Source organism: Staurois parvus, unplaced genomic scaffold, assembly GCF_062004578.1.
Source record: "Staurois parvus isolate SC_StPar_1 unplaced genomic scaffold, SC_StPar_1.0 ptg000175l, whole genome shotgun sequence".
NCBI classification, from domain to species: domain Eukaryota; kingdom Metazoa; phylum Chordata; class Amphibia; order Anura; family Ranidae; genus Staurois; species Staurois parvus.
This window is the reverse complement of record NW_028317971.1, coordinates 4,620,557-4,639,837: the sequence shown is the minus strand read 5'-3', so window position 1 is coordinate 4,639,837 and position 19,281 is coordinate 4,620,557. Positions and strand designations below refer to the sequence as shown.

The 19,281-nt window shown below is 41.0% G+C and overlaps 1 protein-coding gene across 1 annotated transcript in view; it reads right to left on the bottom strand.

The window, feature by feature from the left end:
- The window catches only part of PLXNA4 (plexin A4), a 925,294-nt gene that overhangs the window by 170,491 nt on the left and 735,522 nt on the right, over positions 1-19,281 (bottom strand). Inside the window, exon 12 of the mRNA XM_089676880.1 lies at positions 15,992-16,182. Coding sequence (XP_089533006.1) covers positions 15,992-16,182 — 191 coding nt within the window. The remainder of the gene's footprint in view (positions 1-15,991; positions 16,183-19,281) is intronic.

Genomic DNA, 19,281 nt, shown 5'->3' with positions numbered 1-19,281 from the left:
AGGGAAGAAAAAGGATATAATAACTGACTTCAGGCAATTGTGAAACATCGCACCGTGTATGCATTCTGAATAATGAGCTCTTATTAACTGGCTAAACAGAAATATATTAATTAGAATTCTAATATTCTAATATAATACTGTCGACCACCATGTGGGGTGTTCCTACTCCCACATTGCTTGTCATATACTCTAGGTTTAACCTGAAGCTGCAATTGCTGAGCAATCGGGGACTACGATAAAAAAGAATTGTTGGTCATGAATGTGGATATTTTTTTATGTTCTATGCTATTTAAAGTGGTTGTCAAGGCAAAAGTTTTTTTTTTACCTCACTGCAGTCTATGCATGAAGGTAAAAAACCTTCTGCAAGCGGCTTGCTGTATGGGCATTCAGCAGGGGGAGGAACCAGGAGCCAGCGGGGGACCCGAGAAGAGGAGGATCAGGCTGCTCTGTGAAAAACCTTTGTACAGAACAGGTGGGTATGACATGAATCTTTAATATCATTTTAACTCTTTTACACTAGTGCTAGAAAATGTCTAATTGTGACTGCACCATGGGGAAGCTGATGATCTGTGTATATACAGTGTAGTATGCAAGCTGCAGTGGTCATGCAGGTATGTGTTCTCTAAGCAGTGCACAGGCTGTGGAGTGCCTTCTTCAGAATCTCCTACATGCTATTTGCTATCCACTACTAGTTAACACAATGGAAATGTGTCTCGTGTTTGGACAATCTGCAGCTACAGGAGCACATAAGGAACATTGCTTTATAGTAATGCTGGTTGGGACAGGGTGGCTGAGATATATTAAGTCTAATATATACACTGCCCAAAAAAATTAAAGGAACTTTTTGTAAACAGAGTATAGCATCAAGTCAATTAAACTCCTGGAATATTGATCTGGTCAGTTAAGTAGCAGAGGGGGTTGTTAATCAGTTTCAGTTGCTTTGGTGTTAATGAAATTAACATCAGGTCCACTAGATGGGCAACAGTGAGACGACCCCAAAACAGGAATAGCTTTACAGGTGGAGGCCACTGACATTTTTTTCCCTACTCAACTTTTCTGACTGTTTTTCACTAGTTTTGCATTTGGCTAGGGTCAGTGTCACTACTGGTAGCATGAGGCGATACCTGAACCCTACAGAAGTAGCACAGGCAGTCCAAATCCTCCAGGATGGCACATCAATATGTGCTATTGCCAGAAGGCTTGCTGTGTCTCCCAGCACAGCATGGAGGAGAGGATGGTCTCAAGAGCATGGAGGAGATTCCAGGAGACAGGCAGTTACTCTAGGAGAGCTGGACAGGGCTGTAGAAGGTCCTTGACCCATCAGCAGGACCAGTATCTGCTCCTTTGTGCAAGGAGGAACAGGATGAGAACTGCCAGAGCCCTACAAAGTGACCTCCAGCAGGCCACTGGTGTGAATGTCACAAAAAAAAAAATCAGAAACAGACTTCATAAGGGTGGCCTGAGGGCCCGACATCCTCTAGTGGGCTCTGTGCTCACTGCCTGGCACCATAGAGCTCAATCAGCATTTTCCATTGAACACCAAAATTGGCAGGTTCACCACTGGCACCCTGTGCTTTTCACAAATGAGAGCAAGTTCACCCTGAGCACATGTGACAGATGTGAAAGGGTCTGGAGAAGCTGTGGAGAACGTTATGCTGTCTGTAACATCGTTCAGTATGACCATTTTGGTGGTGGGTCAGTGATGGTCTGAGGAGGCATATCCATGGAGGGACGCACAGACCTCTACAGGCTAGACAATGGCACCCCGACTGCCATTAGGTATCAGGATGAAATCCTTGGACCCACTGTCAGACCCTACACTGGTGCAGTGGGTCCTGGGTTCCTCCTGGTGCATGACAATGCCCAGCCTCATGTGGTGAGAGTATGCAGGCAGTTTCTGGAGGATGAAGGACTTGAGACCATTGAATGGCCCCCACGCTCGCCTGACCTTAATCCAATAGAACACATCTGGGATATCATGTTTTGGTCCATTGAATGCTGCCCGGTTGACTCTCAGACTGTCCAAGAGCTCAGTGATACCCTGTTCCAGATCTGGGAGGACATACCCCAGGACACCATCCGTCGTCTCATCAGGAGCATGCCCCGACATTGTCAGGCATGCATACAAGGCTGTGGGGGCCATACAAGCTACTGAGCACCATTTTGGGTTGCTGCAATGACATTTCAGCAAAACGGACTAGTCTGTTGCATAATTTTTTCACTTTGATTTTCAGGGTGTCTTTGAAATCAGTCCTCTTTAGGTTGATCACTTTCATCCTTACGTTCCTAACACATTACCCAGTAGATATCAGGATAGATACCCAGCATGATATTTTTGCCCATTGAGATCTGATGTGTTTTCAAAGTGTTCCTTTAATTTTTTTGAGCAGTGTATTAAGTCTGCTAGGCTAATAATATATTAGGACTAATATATTAAAGCAGTATTAAACCCAAAAGCAAATATTCATTATATTGCATCTTACCATTTTTAGATGTGATGGTTGCTTTAGGTTTTCTTTTTTAGGCTTTTTTATTTTCATCTGGATATCTGGCCAGTAAGTCTGTTGTTTTTCAAAACAACAAGCTCTCCAGCAAAATGCATCAGTTACAGGGATGAGACAAACTTTTTACCATGGACAGGGGTGCTTACAATGTTAAGCTTTTATTATTTATGTAAAAACTTTATCCCAAAAGGAAAAAAAGCTGCTTATAAAGTATTAGCTGGAGTTTTTTTTTATTTGTTAGTGTATCTAAATCTGTTAGTACATCTAACATGCCTCTCCCTCCACACTGATAATCCTGCTGTCTAAATGTGTCCCCTGTGCTCCTTCATCCAGAGTGGGGGGGACTCTAATACAGGAGGTGCGTTACTGGACAGATCACCAGAAGAAAACAAGAAAAAAAGCTGAAAAAAAAGAAAACTAAGGCAGCCACCACATCTAATGATTGGTAAGCTGCAATACATTTTATTTTTGGTTTTGATTTTAATACCACTTTAGGTCTACTAGATTTTATTCTGCTGCAGTAGGTGATGCATACACTTATTTTATAATTATGCTAATTAATCTAATCTCATTGGTGAATGCTATAATCATGTATTGGTACATTAAAAGTCAGTGGATAATACCCACACGATGGTCATCAGAAGAATTCACCGCCCCACCATCTCATTGCTGAAGGGTGGTGGGGAAGATAAATTCTGCCAAGATTTGTTACTTTCAGATGTCATGATTTACATAAATTGCACTATTAAACAATATAATGTTTGATTGTTATAGAAAAAGTATTCTTATGTTCAGAAAACAAACAAAATTCTCAGACAGTGATACTGTAGATTTTATTCTACAAATACACCCCAGGATACTGCTGGAATTGGGCAAGCATCTAAATGGTTTCATGCCATTTATTTGATAACATGTAATATGTTTACAATGAAGTGTGATTGCTTACATGTGGATACAATTGTAATCTCCAAATGTCATGCTGGTAAGAGATAGCAACAGTTATTTTATTTCTGCACAAACGTCTGTTTTTGTTAAATATGCCCTAGCATCATTAGAAGGCTTATATTTCTGAAGTTGCTTCTGAATCAAGTGACTATTTTTGTGCTGAATGAAAATGAGGATACCTTACATGCTTTGAATTTTTACAAATCAAATTTTCAGCATGTATTTTTGTTATGCAAAGTGATGGGGGATACTTAAAAAAGAAAAAAAGATCTTGCCATATTTTTTCTTTTCTTTTTGCTAATTGTAGAAAATTATTAATTTCCCCGACAGGTATTTTTTTTTTTAACATCTGTGCACCATTTTGGAGATTTACGTTCTGTCTCTTACATGCAATAGTAACAGGATGGAAATCTCTTCAAAAAAAGATTTCCATTCTCTTAGGACTCATTTACAGTACTGGTGGTGAGTTGGGGGAGGGGGGGCATAGAATCATATGACTGAGACATAGTTTCACCACCCCCACCCCAATCCTCTTCAGCTGCAAAGGAAGTAGAGGGGTGTGTATATGTGCTGTAGCTGGGATGCTTTGCATGACAGTGCAGCAAGAATTATCCCCAGGGAACTGTGTGCAATGCATAAAGCCGTGGTGCACTAGTTCAAGGTTCAAGGATTAAAGCAAGAGGTGAGGAGGTGATACAATGCCTCCTCACTGCCTGGCTAGTTTACACTAGTGAGCAGTAAACCCAAGATAAACTAGGTAAACTAGGCCTTACTGTTCCAGAGACAACTTGAATTTTTGGATTTCCCTCCAGTTTGAGTTGTTATGACCATGATCATCAGATGCCCAGAGAATTTTCTTAGTGGGAACACTGACAACATTAAGAATCTGACAGATGTTCTAATTCAACTGTCTCCTACTCTATCCACCTTTAGGCAATCCCTGAAAACTCATCTCTTCAGAAGGGCCTATTCTGCCTTGGACTAATAAACTGTACTTTGAATTTCTGTATCAGCTAATTACCTTTTATATTACTTGACTCTCACTCTTCGATTGCAAGCTCTAATGACTACGGTCCTTTGATTCCTCTTGTATTGAATTGTATTCTCTCCTTTCAATTTGTAAAGCATTGCATTAACTGTTGGCGCTAAATAAATTCTGCATAATAATATTAATAACCCTGCCAATCTCTATGAAATATGGCTTTAGTTGCACTTTAGGGATCGTTAAATGAAACCCATATGGAGGAAGTATGGTGGATTCATTGCAGACCCCTACTACTGAAGGTACTCATTTTCATACTGATCCATGTATTTCTGAGTCAATCAGAACAAATATGAAGATTATGAGCTCTGACATCATTATTTTTCTAATCTGTGTCCTTTTTCCTTATCAGTGACTTAGAATGTACTGAAGTCAGTGGCTGCCATGTAAGTACTAATTTCAGATATGGAGAGCAATGGTTCTCCCCATATTTCTCTAGCCACATGTATCCTTTAATACACAAAATGATGCCTTTTCTTTTTATTAAAGGAGAAGTAGGGCCAAAGCTTTTTTGGCTCTACTTCTCTTGTGGGTCACAGGATTGCACTTAGTTCTGCGTTCCTGTGACCTGTATCCCTCTCTGCCAGTCCCTCCACTGGCTTCCCATTGCCCAAAAAATAAAATTCAAAACATTAACAATAACATATAAATTTATAACTCTGCTCCCAATTACATCACCAATCTTGTCTCCAAATATTCCCCAAACCTTCCTCTCCACTCCTCCTACAACCTCCTGCTCTCTAGCTCCCTTGTCTCCTCCTCCCATGCTCGTCTCCAGGACTTCTCCAGAAATCCCCATCCTCTGGAACTCTCTACCTCAGTCTATCGGACTACTGCCAACCCTGCCCACTTTTAGGTAATTTCTGAAAACCTATCTCTTCAGGGAAGCCTATCCTGCCTTCAGCTAATAACCAAATCCTCTACCTCCCCCATCAGCTCAATCCCCCACAGTTATTACCTTGTACCACTAGCCCCTCCCTCTTAGATTGTAAGCTCCAAGGAGCAGGGCCCTCCTATCCTTCTTGTATTGAACTGTATCGTTGCTGTATTATCTTCATTTATATTGTAAGGCGCTGAGTAAACTGTTGGCACTATATAAATCCTGTATAATAATACTACTACTAATAATAATAATATTCACCTGACATCACCCAGGAAGTCCAGCATCTGAAGGGATTCCAACTTTATTTTTGGGATCTACCCAGATGCCTGAGGGGCAGCTGGCTCAGCCTCCCAGTGTGCCACTGAAAGCCTGAGCCACCTGCTCTCCCCCCTTCCACAGCCCAGCACTCCAATGATTGCAGGATGGTCATGTGGTCACACGGTTCTCAGTCTTAGTGCAAGTGGGGGGACAGATGCAGCATTGAACCAATGCAGAATTCACCTAGGTGACTATGAGTGTTTGTTTTTTGGATCCCCATACTTATCTTTTGATAAATAAAAAACCTCCGAGGCTGGTTTACTATAGGAGCTGAGGATTTTCCATCAATAGATTAAATAGAGGTTCACTTCAATAACAAAATCCTGCATGTTCATTTATTTGATCTGTACATAATTGGGTACTCAAAGTGAACCCAGCTACAAGTTATTAAGTGGAGATTTTTAACTTCTTTTTTAAATTAACCCCACTGAGTTGCAGCACAAATGGTTGAAATAGCCACATATATATGATTTCTAGGTGAAATGTCTTTTCATGCAATAAAACTGATACATTTATTGAAGAAAAACAGAAAAGTGTGAAAGGGCACTGCATTAAGGTAAAGTGACATTACTGTAAACAGCTTTGTTCATATACAACATCGATTTATTTGCAGCAAGCTGAAAGCTAAAGAAATCCGCTTGACTTTTGATTTCTACGGTTTTCCTTTTATTTGCATCCAGACCACCCTAGATAATGTCTGCATGTGATACTGAGCCTCCATGATTGCAAGAACTGAAATTCAATTAATGAAAGGGCAGGCCAGGGACAGTCAGGCTAGGGAGGAAAGCATTAGATGATGCAGAAGTCCTCCATCTAGGAAACGAGTTGGGCTCTGAATTGCTGTAAGAAGCTTCCAGTGTGCAGTGAAATTAGAGTAAACAATTTCAGAATAGGAGATGAGGCTGTAGAACTGTCGGAGACTGACGATAAGTCTGGAGTTCAACTTTACCACTTATATCCTTCGCTGAAATACCCCCTTAATATCACTATCTTAGAGACAAAGGCTCAAAAGTGTAATAACACAAGTTCAAATTGAGTTCTGTGCAATCACTCTTTAAATGCCTCTTCAAAGTACTGTTTAATTAAGAGACATTTCCATGCTAATGTCTTGCTGGCTTGCCGATAATCTGGCATGTAAGTTACAGTTTAATAATTAATGGGAGAAGAGAAGGCTTATCCAATATTATATATTATTCAATAAACTAATTTGATTCATACCTCATTAATCTGAATAGGATTTTAGTTACATTAAACATTTCATATAACACACGAAATATCTCTATTTCATCCTGTTGTGGGCAATTTTTCATGCATTTGCCAGATATTATGTGAAATATAATTAATGAAGGCCTATTATATCAAATCAATGCTAATATGGAAATTAATTGGCATTCATTTCCGAATTTTCAAATTGAAAGCTTAGCTGCCACCTCTTTGCTGAAAATTCCCCATAAAGAGAAATCAACTTCGTCCTACAGTGTAGAGACCCATAAAGTCAGTGCTTAAAAGTGTTTTTTCATCAGATTTTCTTTTGAATTCTTCATGAAGCTGACAATGCAGCAATTTGATTATTAGTAAAGGCTTTTAAAATATCATTAGTGATTTTTTTTTCCTGTACAGAAGTGGGGCATGCAAGGGAATGGGCAGCAGGAAATACAGTATCTGCTGACCAGTGTAAAAGGCTGACTGATCCATTGTATGTTCAAGTTAATGAAGGCATAAATCAGGCTCTTATCACACTGAAAGTTTAACAAGAGTGTTTGTTAGCCACAAGGTATGGTTAATGGAGACACAACATCCAAAATGGCAAGATACAAAAAACATGAATGTTGAACATATGAGGTGTGATAATTGAATTCCCGGAATGCCAGCAGCAGAGAACTATGGTGGTGGGTCACACAGCCATTTGCACTCAAACGTTTTCCGGCATGTTCTAACTTGTCTCACACTCGCCTGGGTCACTGACTAGTTGACTCAGTTTTTACAAAGTAATAGAAGAAATAACAAGTGTGTGCATTGTGTTGCTGGCAGAAATTGAATGTGGGGAATATGGGGCAGTGGACTAACATCAAAGTCTACGTACAAATTGGCAAAAGTGCAAGTGGAACTTTGGCTTTGTTACAACAGGCTTATGGTGAACATTCCATGAAGAAATCAAGTGTTTTTGAATGACATAGGTGGTTTAATGAGTGGCCTTAGAGAAGATGTTCACGATGACACCAGAAGTGGGCATCCAAAAATGCAAGGGACATATGTAAAAATGGAGTGCAAATGGGAATCTGTTCAGAAGAAAACACTGGAACTCTGGTTTGACAAGTGGATTCTCCACCACAACAATGCTCCTGCACACGATGAGTTAAGTGTTTGTGAGTTCATGGACCAGAAATCCATTCAGAGACTTGACCAAACACCTTGTTCCCCTGACCTGGCTGTTTCCAAAATGAAAAAAATGCCTTAAAATGACACAGATTTGATGATATTCCAGACAGCCAGTGTACCACAACAAGGTTATTGAGCAGCATTCTGGAAAACACATTCCAGGAACGTTTCTGTCAGCGACACAGTCATCTAGAAAAGTGCATTGCTTTACAAGGTGACTACTTTAAACCGCTTGCCATTCGCACTATAGCAGAAGTACTGCTACAGGGCGGTACAACTGCGCAAAATCAAGTATATATACATGATTTGCATTTCCGGGTAGCCACCCTACCCACGTCACTATTGGCGGCTGGGGATCACTGGGTCCTGGCCTGTAATTCTCGGTTGGGACTCGGTGATCATCGGCAAAGCTGACAGGGGAGAGACCTGTGTGTATACAACACAAGTCTCTCTCCTGCAGCATGGACATGCTGCTTTGAATCTCTCTGCACAGCAGAGAAATACAAAGCAGCAGGTCTCCCAAGTAAAACAGCACACAATGAAAAACACACACAACACACAGTTAACCCTTTGATCACCCCTCATGTTAACCGCTTCCTGCCCAGTGTCATTAGTACAGTGTCAGTGCTTGTTATTAGCACTGATCACTGTATTAGTGTCACTGCGGATGTCAGTGGCAGTTAGTCAGTTCCCACCCAGTGTCAGAATGCCCGCCGCAGTCGTCCCACTATAAGTCGCCGATTGCCGCCATTACTAGTATAAAAAAATTAAAATTCCAATATAAATACCGCCATTTGTATTTGCTATAACTTTCACATAAACAAATTAATATAAAATTATTTTGATTTTTTTGCAGCAAAGCCATGTAGCAGAATACATTTAAGCCTAAATTTATGAAGACATTTTATTTTTTATTGTTTTTATTGGATATGTTTTAAAGCAAAAAGTCAAAAATATAGTTTTTTTCCAAAATTGTCTTTTTTTGTTTATAGCGCAAAAAAAACCCTGCAGAGGTGATCAAATACCACTGAAAGAAAACTCTATTTGTGGGAAAACAATTACATAAATTTAATTTATGCACAGCATTGCATGACTGGGCAGTTGTCAATTAAAATAACACAGCGCCGTATCGCAAAAAATGACCTAGTCAGAAAAGGTGGGTAAATCTTCTATAAAGCAAGTGGAGGTGACAACAGTTGCTAGTGTATAGGTAAGCAAACAATTTTTTTACAGTCTATTCCATGAATTTAACCACTATTATACATATATATATATATATATATATATATATATATATTGTGGCAGTGCGGTATCCTGCCACGGTGGAAATCATGATGGAGACCCAGGATTCTCAACCATGCAGGTTGAGGGGCTCCAGGCAGTTCTCATAATGCAGAGGAAACGGGTTTATAAGTTTCCTCTTTGGTTTGTAAAGCCTGTTTTGGGACCTGTTGCCTGGAGATTTCTAAGAGATTTGGGAGGGATGAAATCTCCAATCCTGGGCCCATATTTTGGGAGCAGCCAGTGTGCTGATTGCACAGGTGTGTGCAGGCCTTTTTGTGGAGGCCAGGCCATGAGTCTGAGCTCCACCCCGGCAGTTAGGAGGACTCCACCCAGGCAGATGGGAGGTCTCTGCCGTGGAGTCAGGTGGGCTACACCTAGGAGAGGTGGAAGCCAGACTAGCTGTGTGCTAGTGCCATACTTTGGGGAAGAGTCTGCAGGAGGCAGACTTAAAACTGCGTACAAGCCAGGAGGCTGAATACTGTTTATTTGAATTCGTGTGATGGTGGATACCCCTGCGTGGGAAGAATTTTGGTTGTTTGAACTTTCTTAAATAAAAGTGGGCAAACAGGCCCTTAAAAAATAAGCGAGTTGCTGTGTGCTTTGAAGAAGCTCTACCACTTGAAGCGAGTTCCCACAATATATATAAAATATATACAGTATATAACACTATATATCACATTGGAAAGCACTCCAGGTTACCACCAGCCACAAATTTTTTTTAGAATTACTGAAGATCAAAGCACTACCACTTGCAGCTTGTAAACGCATCCAAGAATACTCCCAAAATCTAAACAATTAAAATGTCACTATATCACTAATACTGCTGCACTGCATAGTGCGAATCAACTATTTTACTAGAATGACAATAAAGCAGCTATTATTTCACTTACAAATACGTTCCTGAGTACAAATGTATAGTCTGCACTTGACCGTATTGACAGTCAGGAAAACAACACTGTGTATATTGATGGGAACGCCTGGCATGCTCAGCTCAAGTCAAATGCAAGATAATGAAGCAACTGCAGCATCTCAACTTTCAGACAGCCTACTCATAACATCAACACATCCCTATGCATAACCACCCGCCATCCCACCACCATTTTGTTTTATTTTCATTATTTAGTTATGTGTAAGAGCCATGCATAAAATGAATGAGGCAAATCAAGGCTTATGTTTGGTAAATATAGGCTTTTAGCATCAAAAGCATTGTGCTTTTATATGAAAAACTAAAGCTCATCTGGAAGAATAATGTGTATTGTACTAGAAACTAAAACATGCAAAAAGCTTCATCTGAAATAAAGCACAGCAAGGCTTTAACCCAAAGAAGTCAACAGTGGATATTATAACCAGACTAAAATTACTGTGTATCTGCAATGCAAATCAGTGTCATTTCCTTTTGTCTTGAGCACAGACGTTTTCTTCCAAGCTGTGTAGTTTCTCATTGCATATGAGTAAAGTCAATGCTATATACAAATAAATTACAATTATTACAGGAAATGGAAAAAAATTGCAGTCTAAGTGTGTAAGCCTGTACTTTAATTGAGAAGAGAATTACAGTTCAGACACAACAGTGTATGAAATATCCAGAGTAGGCGTCTACCAGCAAAGTCTGCAGAGGTGCTTTTACATTGGAATAAATATACTGGATCATAACAAGCTGTCAGGCTTTACACCCTCTGCTAACAGCGGCATAATGCCACTGCTTTGCTTGTCATCCTCAGGAACTATTTTGCATCAGAACAATTTTATAGTCCTCTAATTTTCAGAGTGCCAGCATCAACACAGCCAACGGTAAGGAACCTTAGCAGATTATATTTCCTCCTCATATTTCTTTGCTGTGTAGTCAGTATTTCTTTTGGAGAGAGCCTAATACATTTTCCTGAATTCCTGTTAGCTAGATATCTACACAATTGGCTCTAGTAGCACCCTGAACATATATAAAAAACTAGCATTTATTGGAAAAGGTTGTTTCAGTAAATATCCTATGTCAAATCAATTAGTACTGATATAGGAAGCTGAACTTACATTGTATTTTGATTTGTTTATGTAAAAGTCTTGCTGGCTACACTCTTTCCTACCTTTCAAACCACCTTATTGGTCACTGACACATGCCAGTACATTTCAGTCTGAGGACCAAGCTGAATGGCTTCTGATGCCATTGTATCAGTTACATGTTTAAAGCAACAAACTAGAATAGACAAGTGGTATGGTGTTTTTATCGGATGCCATCTTAACTCATCTGCAGGGTAAGCATTAGTTTGAAAGGAAAGGCCAGGAACTGTATGCGGAGCATAAGTGCAGGGCCTGCATGACTGAGTTCTCTGGGGAGGCTACAGTTAGGCAGTTTAATCGGTTAGTTTTAAATTAAATGTTACCTTATTGGTGGACAAAGGGTGGGCAGGGTGTAGCTGGGAGTGGCAGCAGTGGTTTGGTAGAAGGGAGGAGTTCCTAGAGGGTCAGTGGAGCCTGCTCAGTGGAGAAGACACTTGCCCGCCTTCCCTCCCATCCTTTGTTTCTGAGGTTGTCGGGGGTAGATTTCTTAAGTTGTATTTTCTCGGGGCGTTCAAGGGGTGATGTGGGCTATGGGTTTGTTGTCAGTGTGTAGTTGGGGGCTAGGCTTTGTTTTGTCATAGCAGCAGGCAGGGGTCTCAGGTTCTTGTAGGCCGGCATGGTCAAAACAGTAAGTGGAGTGTAATGGGTAGAGCCCATCTTGGTATGGGTGTACCTTCCCTATGAAGTGAGATCAGGAAGGGGCTATCGGTCATTGGGCTGCATCAGGTGTTAAAATAGTTAACAAATTGTCCCTGAGCTGACGTAACTGTGGCTAGGGGCTGGAATAGTTACGTGGTGGTTGAAACAACCGATGCGATAGTAAAACAGGCCTTCATTAACCTGAGACAACCAGTGTAACCATTAACCTGAGATGGGGAGTTAGGTACCTTATGATTGTAAAGTTTTGTTTAAGAAAAAATGGTATTAAAAGTGACTCTGTTATTTATGGTTGTTAATAAAAAGGCTGCTATGGCCATGTAAATCCAAGATATAAAGTTGCGTCCAGGAGCGGACTGACCATTTGGAAACTCGGGCACTGCCCGTGGGCCCGGGGTCAGTAGGGGGCCCCATGAGATGCTCCTGGTACCTTTTTCATAGGCTTTTTTGAGTTTGGGCAAGGACACAGGGGCCCCATGATATCCTATTGCCCGGGGGCCCCATGAGTTGTCAGTCTGCCCCTGGTTGCGTCTTTATTTAAATAAGCAGGATAGTACACGGGTTATGGAAGTAGTGAGTTATGGCAGCTGCAACATCAGCAATACCTCAGTCATGCTTTATCCTATGAAAATTAGTAGTGAGTATTCAGCTGTTTAGGAGTTTACCACTTTATACCAAGAATGTACAAAAGATTGAGGCTTCACAACTCCCAACATTGGACATAAGTATGCTTCAACTGTATGTGATCAGTTTCATGCCAGCCATAGGTGTTCTGTTGGGATAATTCCTTATTCCTGCTTAGTCTTCTACAATTAAAGTGACTCTCAAACTTTTTTTTTTATAACAAACATGTTATACTTACCTGCTCTGTGCAGTGGTTTTGCACAGATCAGCCCAATCTTCCTCTTCTTTGGCCCCCTGCTGGAACTTCTGGCCCCTCCCCCTTTCTGAGTACCCCCAGAGCAAAGGGGGTACTCATGCAGGCTTGCTCCCGAGCCCCACTACCTGTGCCCATAGACACCGACACCAGGGCTTTGCCCTGCTCACTCGTGATAGGACTTGATTGACTGGAGCAGGAGCCAATGGTTACGGCTGCTATCAATCTGCCCTGTGAGGAGGGAGAGCACTGGATCAAGATCGGGGTCAGGTAAGTATAAGGGAGTCTGCGGGGAGGGGGGACACAGAAGGTATTTTCTTAATGCAGAGAATTCATTAAGGTAAAAAAAAAACTTAAGGCTTTAGAACCTCTTTAAGCAAAATGCCCTTTTTTAGCGTACTGAGCTGGAACACAGCACACTAGCAAATTACCTGGAAATCTGCATGCCACTTAACAAGCATGCCAATTGAACCATCTACTGTGCCACTGTGGCTATCTTTACAGAGACTGGATTGCTGAGATTTTCACTCCACACAGGGAATTTGCATCTTGCAAGGGAATTTTCCCTTAGCTTAATGAATGAGGTGAAGCCCAGCTGACTTCTACCATCCAATCATGTGCAAGCCTTGCACATGGTTGGGTATTCTTTGCAAAGTGAATTTTTACAGTGATAAGTGAAGCTCAGTTATGACATCTGGCAGTGCTCTTTTGACTAATTGTACTGTAACACTGGTGTCCTTTGTCAATGGTTTTAAAACTGTTGTCTGCCAAAAATTTTTTAAATAAATGCTACTTTTTATTTTATTTAGTCAAATTGTTTCTTTGGCGCCTTAAAAGTTCCACCCTGTTCTTTCTTAGTTTGAATTCCTACCACCTTTACTAAGTTCTGGGGAAAATTCTGTTGCATGTGAAAATTCCCTCAAAAAGTGAACAGCCTATTTGTCTTTAGTAAATAAACCCATGGAGTTTGAATTCTGCCGTAACAATTGAAAAACCCCATAGGGGCAAAATATTCAGCAAATATGTTAAATGTGCATGAGAGAAAACAGACTGATAATATTTCTCAATCTCTTTGATGGACTTTGATGGTGTACATTTTGTCATGTACAGACCAAAACCATTTATGGCCTTGTAGCAACAACATGAAATCTAACATTCAATTGGATATTGATCAAGGGTTCTAATTACGATACTGTAGATTAAAGTGATAGTAAAGTCATGTTTGTTAAAATCCGCTGATAGGCAGGGCTATTATAGCAGAAGAGACCCCAGTGGTCTTTTCTGTAATAAATCTACCCTCTGACTGTCAGTGGGTAAAGTAATCTGAGCCACACATTTACAGATCACATTTACAGCTCACACTGTGTACCACGGCAATGTGACTCCTGTGCGCATGGACAGGAGTGACATCACCACAGCCCGGCCATTCAAGAGGCTAAAGATACGAAACCCAGAAGGAAGACTGGGTGGAGATGGAAGCCGTGACAGGACTGTGCTGGAGGGCTCCACTTGGAGGAAATCTGGACAGCGCAGTGGCTAAGTGGTTAGCACTCCCACCTAGTTTAACCACTTCCTGTCCGGAACACTTTTACCCCTTCCTGTCCAGGGCAATTTTTAGCTTTCAGCGCTATCACACTTTGAATGACAATTGCGCAGTCATGCAATACTGTTCCCATATGAATTTTTTACCATTTTTTGGAGACAGATAAAGCTTTATTTTGGTGGTATTTATTCACCGCTGGGATTTTTATTTTTTTTACTATGTAAATGAAAAAGTCCAAAAATTTTGAAAAAAAGTGTTTTTTTTAATAAAATTTTGCAAATAAATAATATTTCATCATAAATCTTGGCCAAAATTTATTCCGTTATTTTTTTAGTAAAAAAAAAAATCCAAATTAGTTTATAACCAAAAATTATAATTTCTAAACATTTTTTTTTACATTTTATTTTATTTTTTTATATTATTTTTTATTTTTATTTTTATTTTTTACATACTGTCACCCTAGCAGTACAGTGTCACCATGGTGACACTGTACTACTTGTGGGGGGTGATGAAGATTTTTTTTTTTTTTTTACACTGATTGCTTTTACACCCATATAGGATGTAAAAGCAATCATTTCTCTTTCTCTCTGTCTGCAATCTTGCAGTCATTGAGAATTACTGAGTGAGCTGTGAGTGGTCACAGCTTGTCACATGGTACAAGGCTGTTGTGAATAGCCTTGTACCATGTGACCTCTGTGATCATTCACAGATTTCACACGTAGTAAGCAATGATGTCACAAGTGACATCTTGCTTACTACTTTGCATGTGATCGCTGATTCGCCAATCAGTGATCACATGATCGGGACCTCGCACAGAGGTCCCGTCCGACGATCGGTGTTTCACTGTGTCCGGAGGACACAGCGGGCACCGGATCGCGGTGGTGCGCGCTCCCAGGGAGCGCGCACAGCTAGAAAAGGCGGGTGCCGTTTATGAACGGCAACCCGACCCTGAACTGCCACCGCCCTGCCGTTTATAAACAGCAGGTGGACGGCAAGAGGTTAAATAGGGTCGTCGGTTTAAATCCCAACCACAGAACTACCTGCCTGGAGTTTGTATGTTCTCCCTGTGCCTGCGTGGGTTTCTTCCGGGTACTCTGGTTCCTCCCACACTCCAAAGACATGCTGGTAGTTGAATTGGATCCTGTCTAAATTGATCCTTGTATGTGCACAAATGTGAGTTAGGGACCTTAGATTGTACAATGCTTGAGGGTTAGGGACTGATGTGAATGTACAATATACTGTATGCAAAGCGCTGCGTAAATTGATGGCACTTTATAAATACCTGAAATAAATGAGATAATATGCTAGTATGTGGTGCATACTAGTTCATTATGACTTAAGCCTGCAGGGTGACCACCTTTTTTACTTTTAATACACAACGTTACTACCACTTTAAACTATAGACTTATTAAAATATTTTGATATTTATTTATGTTGAATAAATATGAAAAATAGATATACATATATCATGGCTGAACTTTGTGTCAAACTGATTCTTTATACCCACCTGTGTTATTCTTGGATTTGCACACTTTGCATGGGTTCCTGATAGCTCAAGCCAAGGGTTTTCTGCAGGTAAGCAATGCTGCTTCAGTGTACACTTCCCTTCTCCAGCACACCAACCACATTCAAAATCGGGATCAGCCTTCAGGCACAGGCCACAGCTCGGTCTCTTGGCACCACATTTGTACAGATGAACTGTAAATGACACATCAAAAGTACAATAAGTTTGTATAGTAGCAGAATGTGCTCTTTACCTGCAGTGCACTGTACATTGAATATTTTATCACAGTAAATACATTGCACAAAATAATTAAAATGTTATCTCAGTAATCTCAAGTGAGCTTCCACTCTGCTCTGAGACGTTACATAAAAAATACTTTGAGCTTGAAAGGTATCAAAAACTATAGAATATTCTACACTCAGCAGAATTATACACATTTTCCTTTCTTTACCATACACTTATTACAAAACTGAGAATTGTGATGATGAATGGCTATATTTAAGGATGACAAATAATTGACTTTGGGAACTAAGCTGTAAAAATGGCATAAGAAATTTGGCAAAGGTTCAAAGGCAAACAACAAAATTAATACAAGGGATAGAAAGTTTCACTTTCAGGCAGAGGCGGACTGACAAATCATGGGGCCCCCTGGCAATAGGGGATCATGGGGCCCTTGTGCCCTTGCCCAAACTCAAAAAAGTCTATGAAAAAGGTACAAGGGGCATCTCATGGGGCCCCCTATTGACCCCGGGCCCACGGGCAGTGCCCGAGCTTCCAAATGGTCAGTCCGCCCTTGCTTTCAGGGCTTGTTCACATGTGCTTCAATACCCTGTGTATAAGTTGCATCTAAAGTGCTTCTAAAGCCCTAAGGTTTTTCACCTTAATGCATTCTATGCATCAAGGTGAAAAACGTTCTGTGCTGCAGGATCCCCCCCCCCAGCCCCCATTTATACTTACCTGAGCCCAATCCGAACCAGTGATATGCACGAGAGCAGTGGCTCTTGCCGCTGTCTTCCTCCTCCCTGGGCAGATTGATAGCAGTGGAAGCCATTGGCTCTCACTGCTATCGATCAAATCCTGTGCCGAACTAGCAGGGGACTCACAGACAGGGTGGCTCAGGAGCAAGCCCACATGGGTGCCCCATGGAAAGTACATTTCAATGGGAGCACCCATCGAAGAGGAGGAGCCTGGAGTACTGGCAGGGGACCCCAGAAGAGGAGGATCCAAGCTTCTCTGTGCAAGTAGTGAGAGAGTGAGCTGGCCACCTGTGTGAACAGGACAAACTGAGCTTAGGACTAAGCCACAGTGGTTGAGCTGTGCAAACCTCCTCCTTGGGACCCCTGAAGCCAATGGGAAATTGCAAATACTACAGAGCTTGACTGGCTTCATCTTTTCTATGTGACCATCACCCCCGAAGCAGTTTCTCTTCAGTGTTTCCTTCTTGGTCGTACTCATGTCTGAACCAGCATTCCTGCACTGCAAGTGAGGAAGCAGAGGGCCCGCTCATAACCTGGAGCATTAAAGGGAAAAGGAGAGCGCTGGCTGCCAGGGGAAGAAGAGATAAGGAGGGAGTCTTCAATCCTCAGATCAAACTGCCTCAGGACGGACCCCTGTATCCATAGAAGGAATTACCACCCAGGGAGCAATACCAGTTTAACCCCTTAAAGGGAACTATGGCGGACGTGGATCATTCTTAAAGCCCATACGGATCCTGTCTGATGACCCACCATCCCTTAGAGGGAAGACCACCCAGTTCCTGACCCATTACTGATGACATCTGGAATATTGATTTAAAGGCGCATTTTATATGCACGTCCGGTGAGTGCGCATTACCTACTATATCACCGCACGGACACCGATTCTAACTATAACAGGAGCACAAAAGTCACTTTATGAACTGTCCTTTATCTTTTTACTTATGAACTATTTATTGGATATATTTTATATTTATTGAATCTTATATATTTTTATGAATTTACTGAGTCCTTAGCGCTGCACCCCTGTTTACATGCAGGGAAGTATACCACATTTGTTATTTTAGTAAAAAATAAACAAAATAAGAACATTTAAACCTTTGTTTACATTTGGTAAGCAAATATGCAGCCAATCAACGCCAAGGCCTAGCCGTTGTGAGGCCGCATATGTGCGTGTGCTCGGAGACAACAGGTTAAGCACTTCCCACTAGAAAAAACACTTTCAGGGGCATTTAACAAGAATTATTGATGCTTCTCCATTGCTTCAAAATACATCACAATCATGTTGTAAACGCTATAACCGTGTTATTGAGTGCTGCTTTTGTTCTTCATAATTAATACACATGTGAACAACCCCTTAGAGAAAAGGCTAAAGCATTTAGTATGGAAAACAAGATTTAGAGATGATTAGATCATTATGTATAAATATATACAGGGTTAAAATAAAAATGCAACAAACACCTGTTGTACCACGAAGTGTGTGGTGGAAAGACAATTTTAAAGGATAAGTTTACCTTTGCAGCCCCCCCCCCCCTTCCCCCGTGACAGAAATACAGGGAGAGGTTCCCTGTACAAACTGTCAATTTTTTAAAAACAGTGCAGGCGTTATGGGGCTCTGCCCCCACAGCGTTCTGTGAATGAATGAACTACAAGGCCCAACAGCCTTAGCAGCAGATGGCTTGCAGTTCTTAACAGCGCCGTGGTAGTTCATTGAATCTTCCTGTCAGTATATCTTGTCTGTACATCCCGTATGGAGGCCTGCATGGCACCAGCAATCTGCGGATCACTAGTGCAATGCTTTACAGGCTCCTGCAACCAAAAATATTAAATGCACATTTTCTTACCTGCAAAAATGTGCATTTATTACTTTTGGTCAAAAAGTGAACTTATCCTTTAAGTAAGTTTATGGATTTTTTACATCACTTATATTTTGGAATGCCCCAGCATAAGAAGATTTACTGGAAAAATCGGTAGAATCATTTAAAAGCAGACCATCAGATACTGTTTTTACAACAAATACTGTAGATACAGAAAGAAAAACTTAAATTCCTTTGTGGGATGTGGAAGGATTTTTACCCCAGTTGAGGCAAAACTGAACAGAATTGCCCAGTCGGTTATTTAGTCTTCTTCTGGAAGAACACTGCTAGGGTTTGTGAAAGGCTGACATAAGTGTCTTTTTTTCAGCCTATTTAACTCAGTAACTATGAAGTCCCAGAAAATAAATGATATGGAAATGTGTGACTATGAAGTGATTCCATTTCAATGAGAGTTATACAAAATGAGTACTGAAAAGGTTAGGCCTTTGAGCCTCAGCAATAG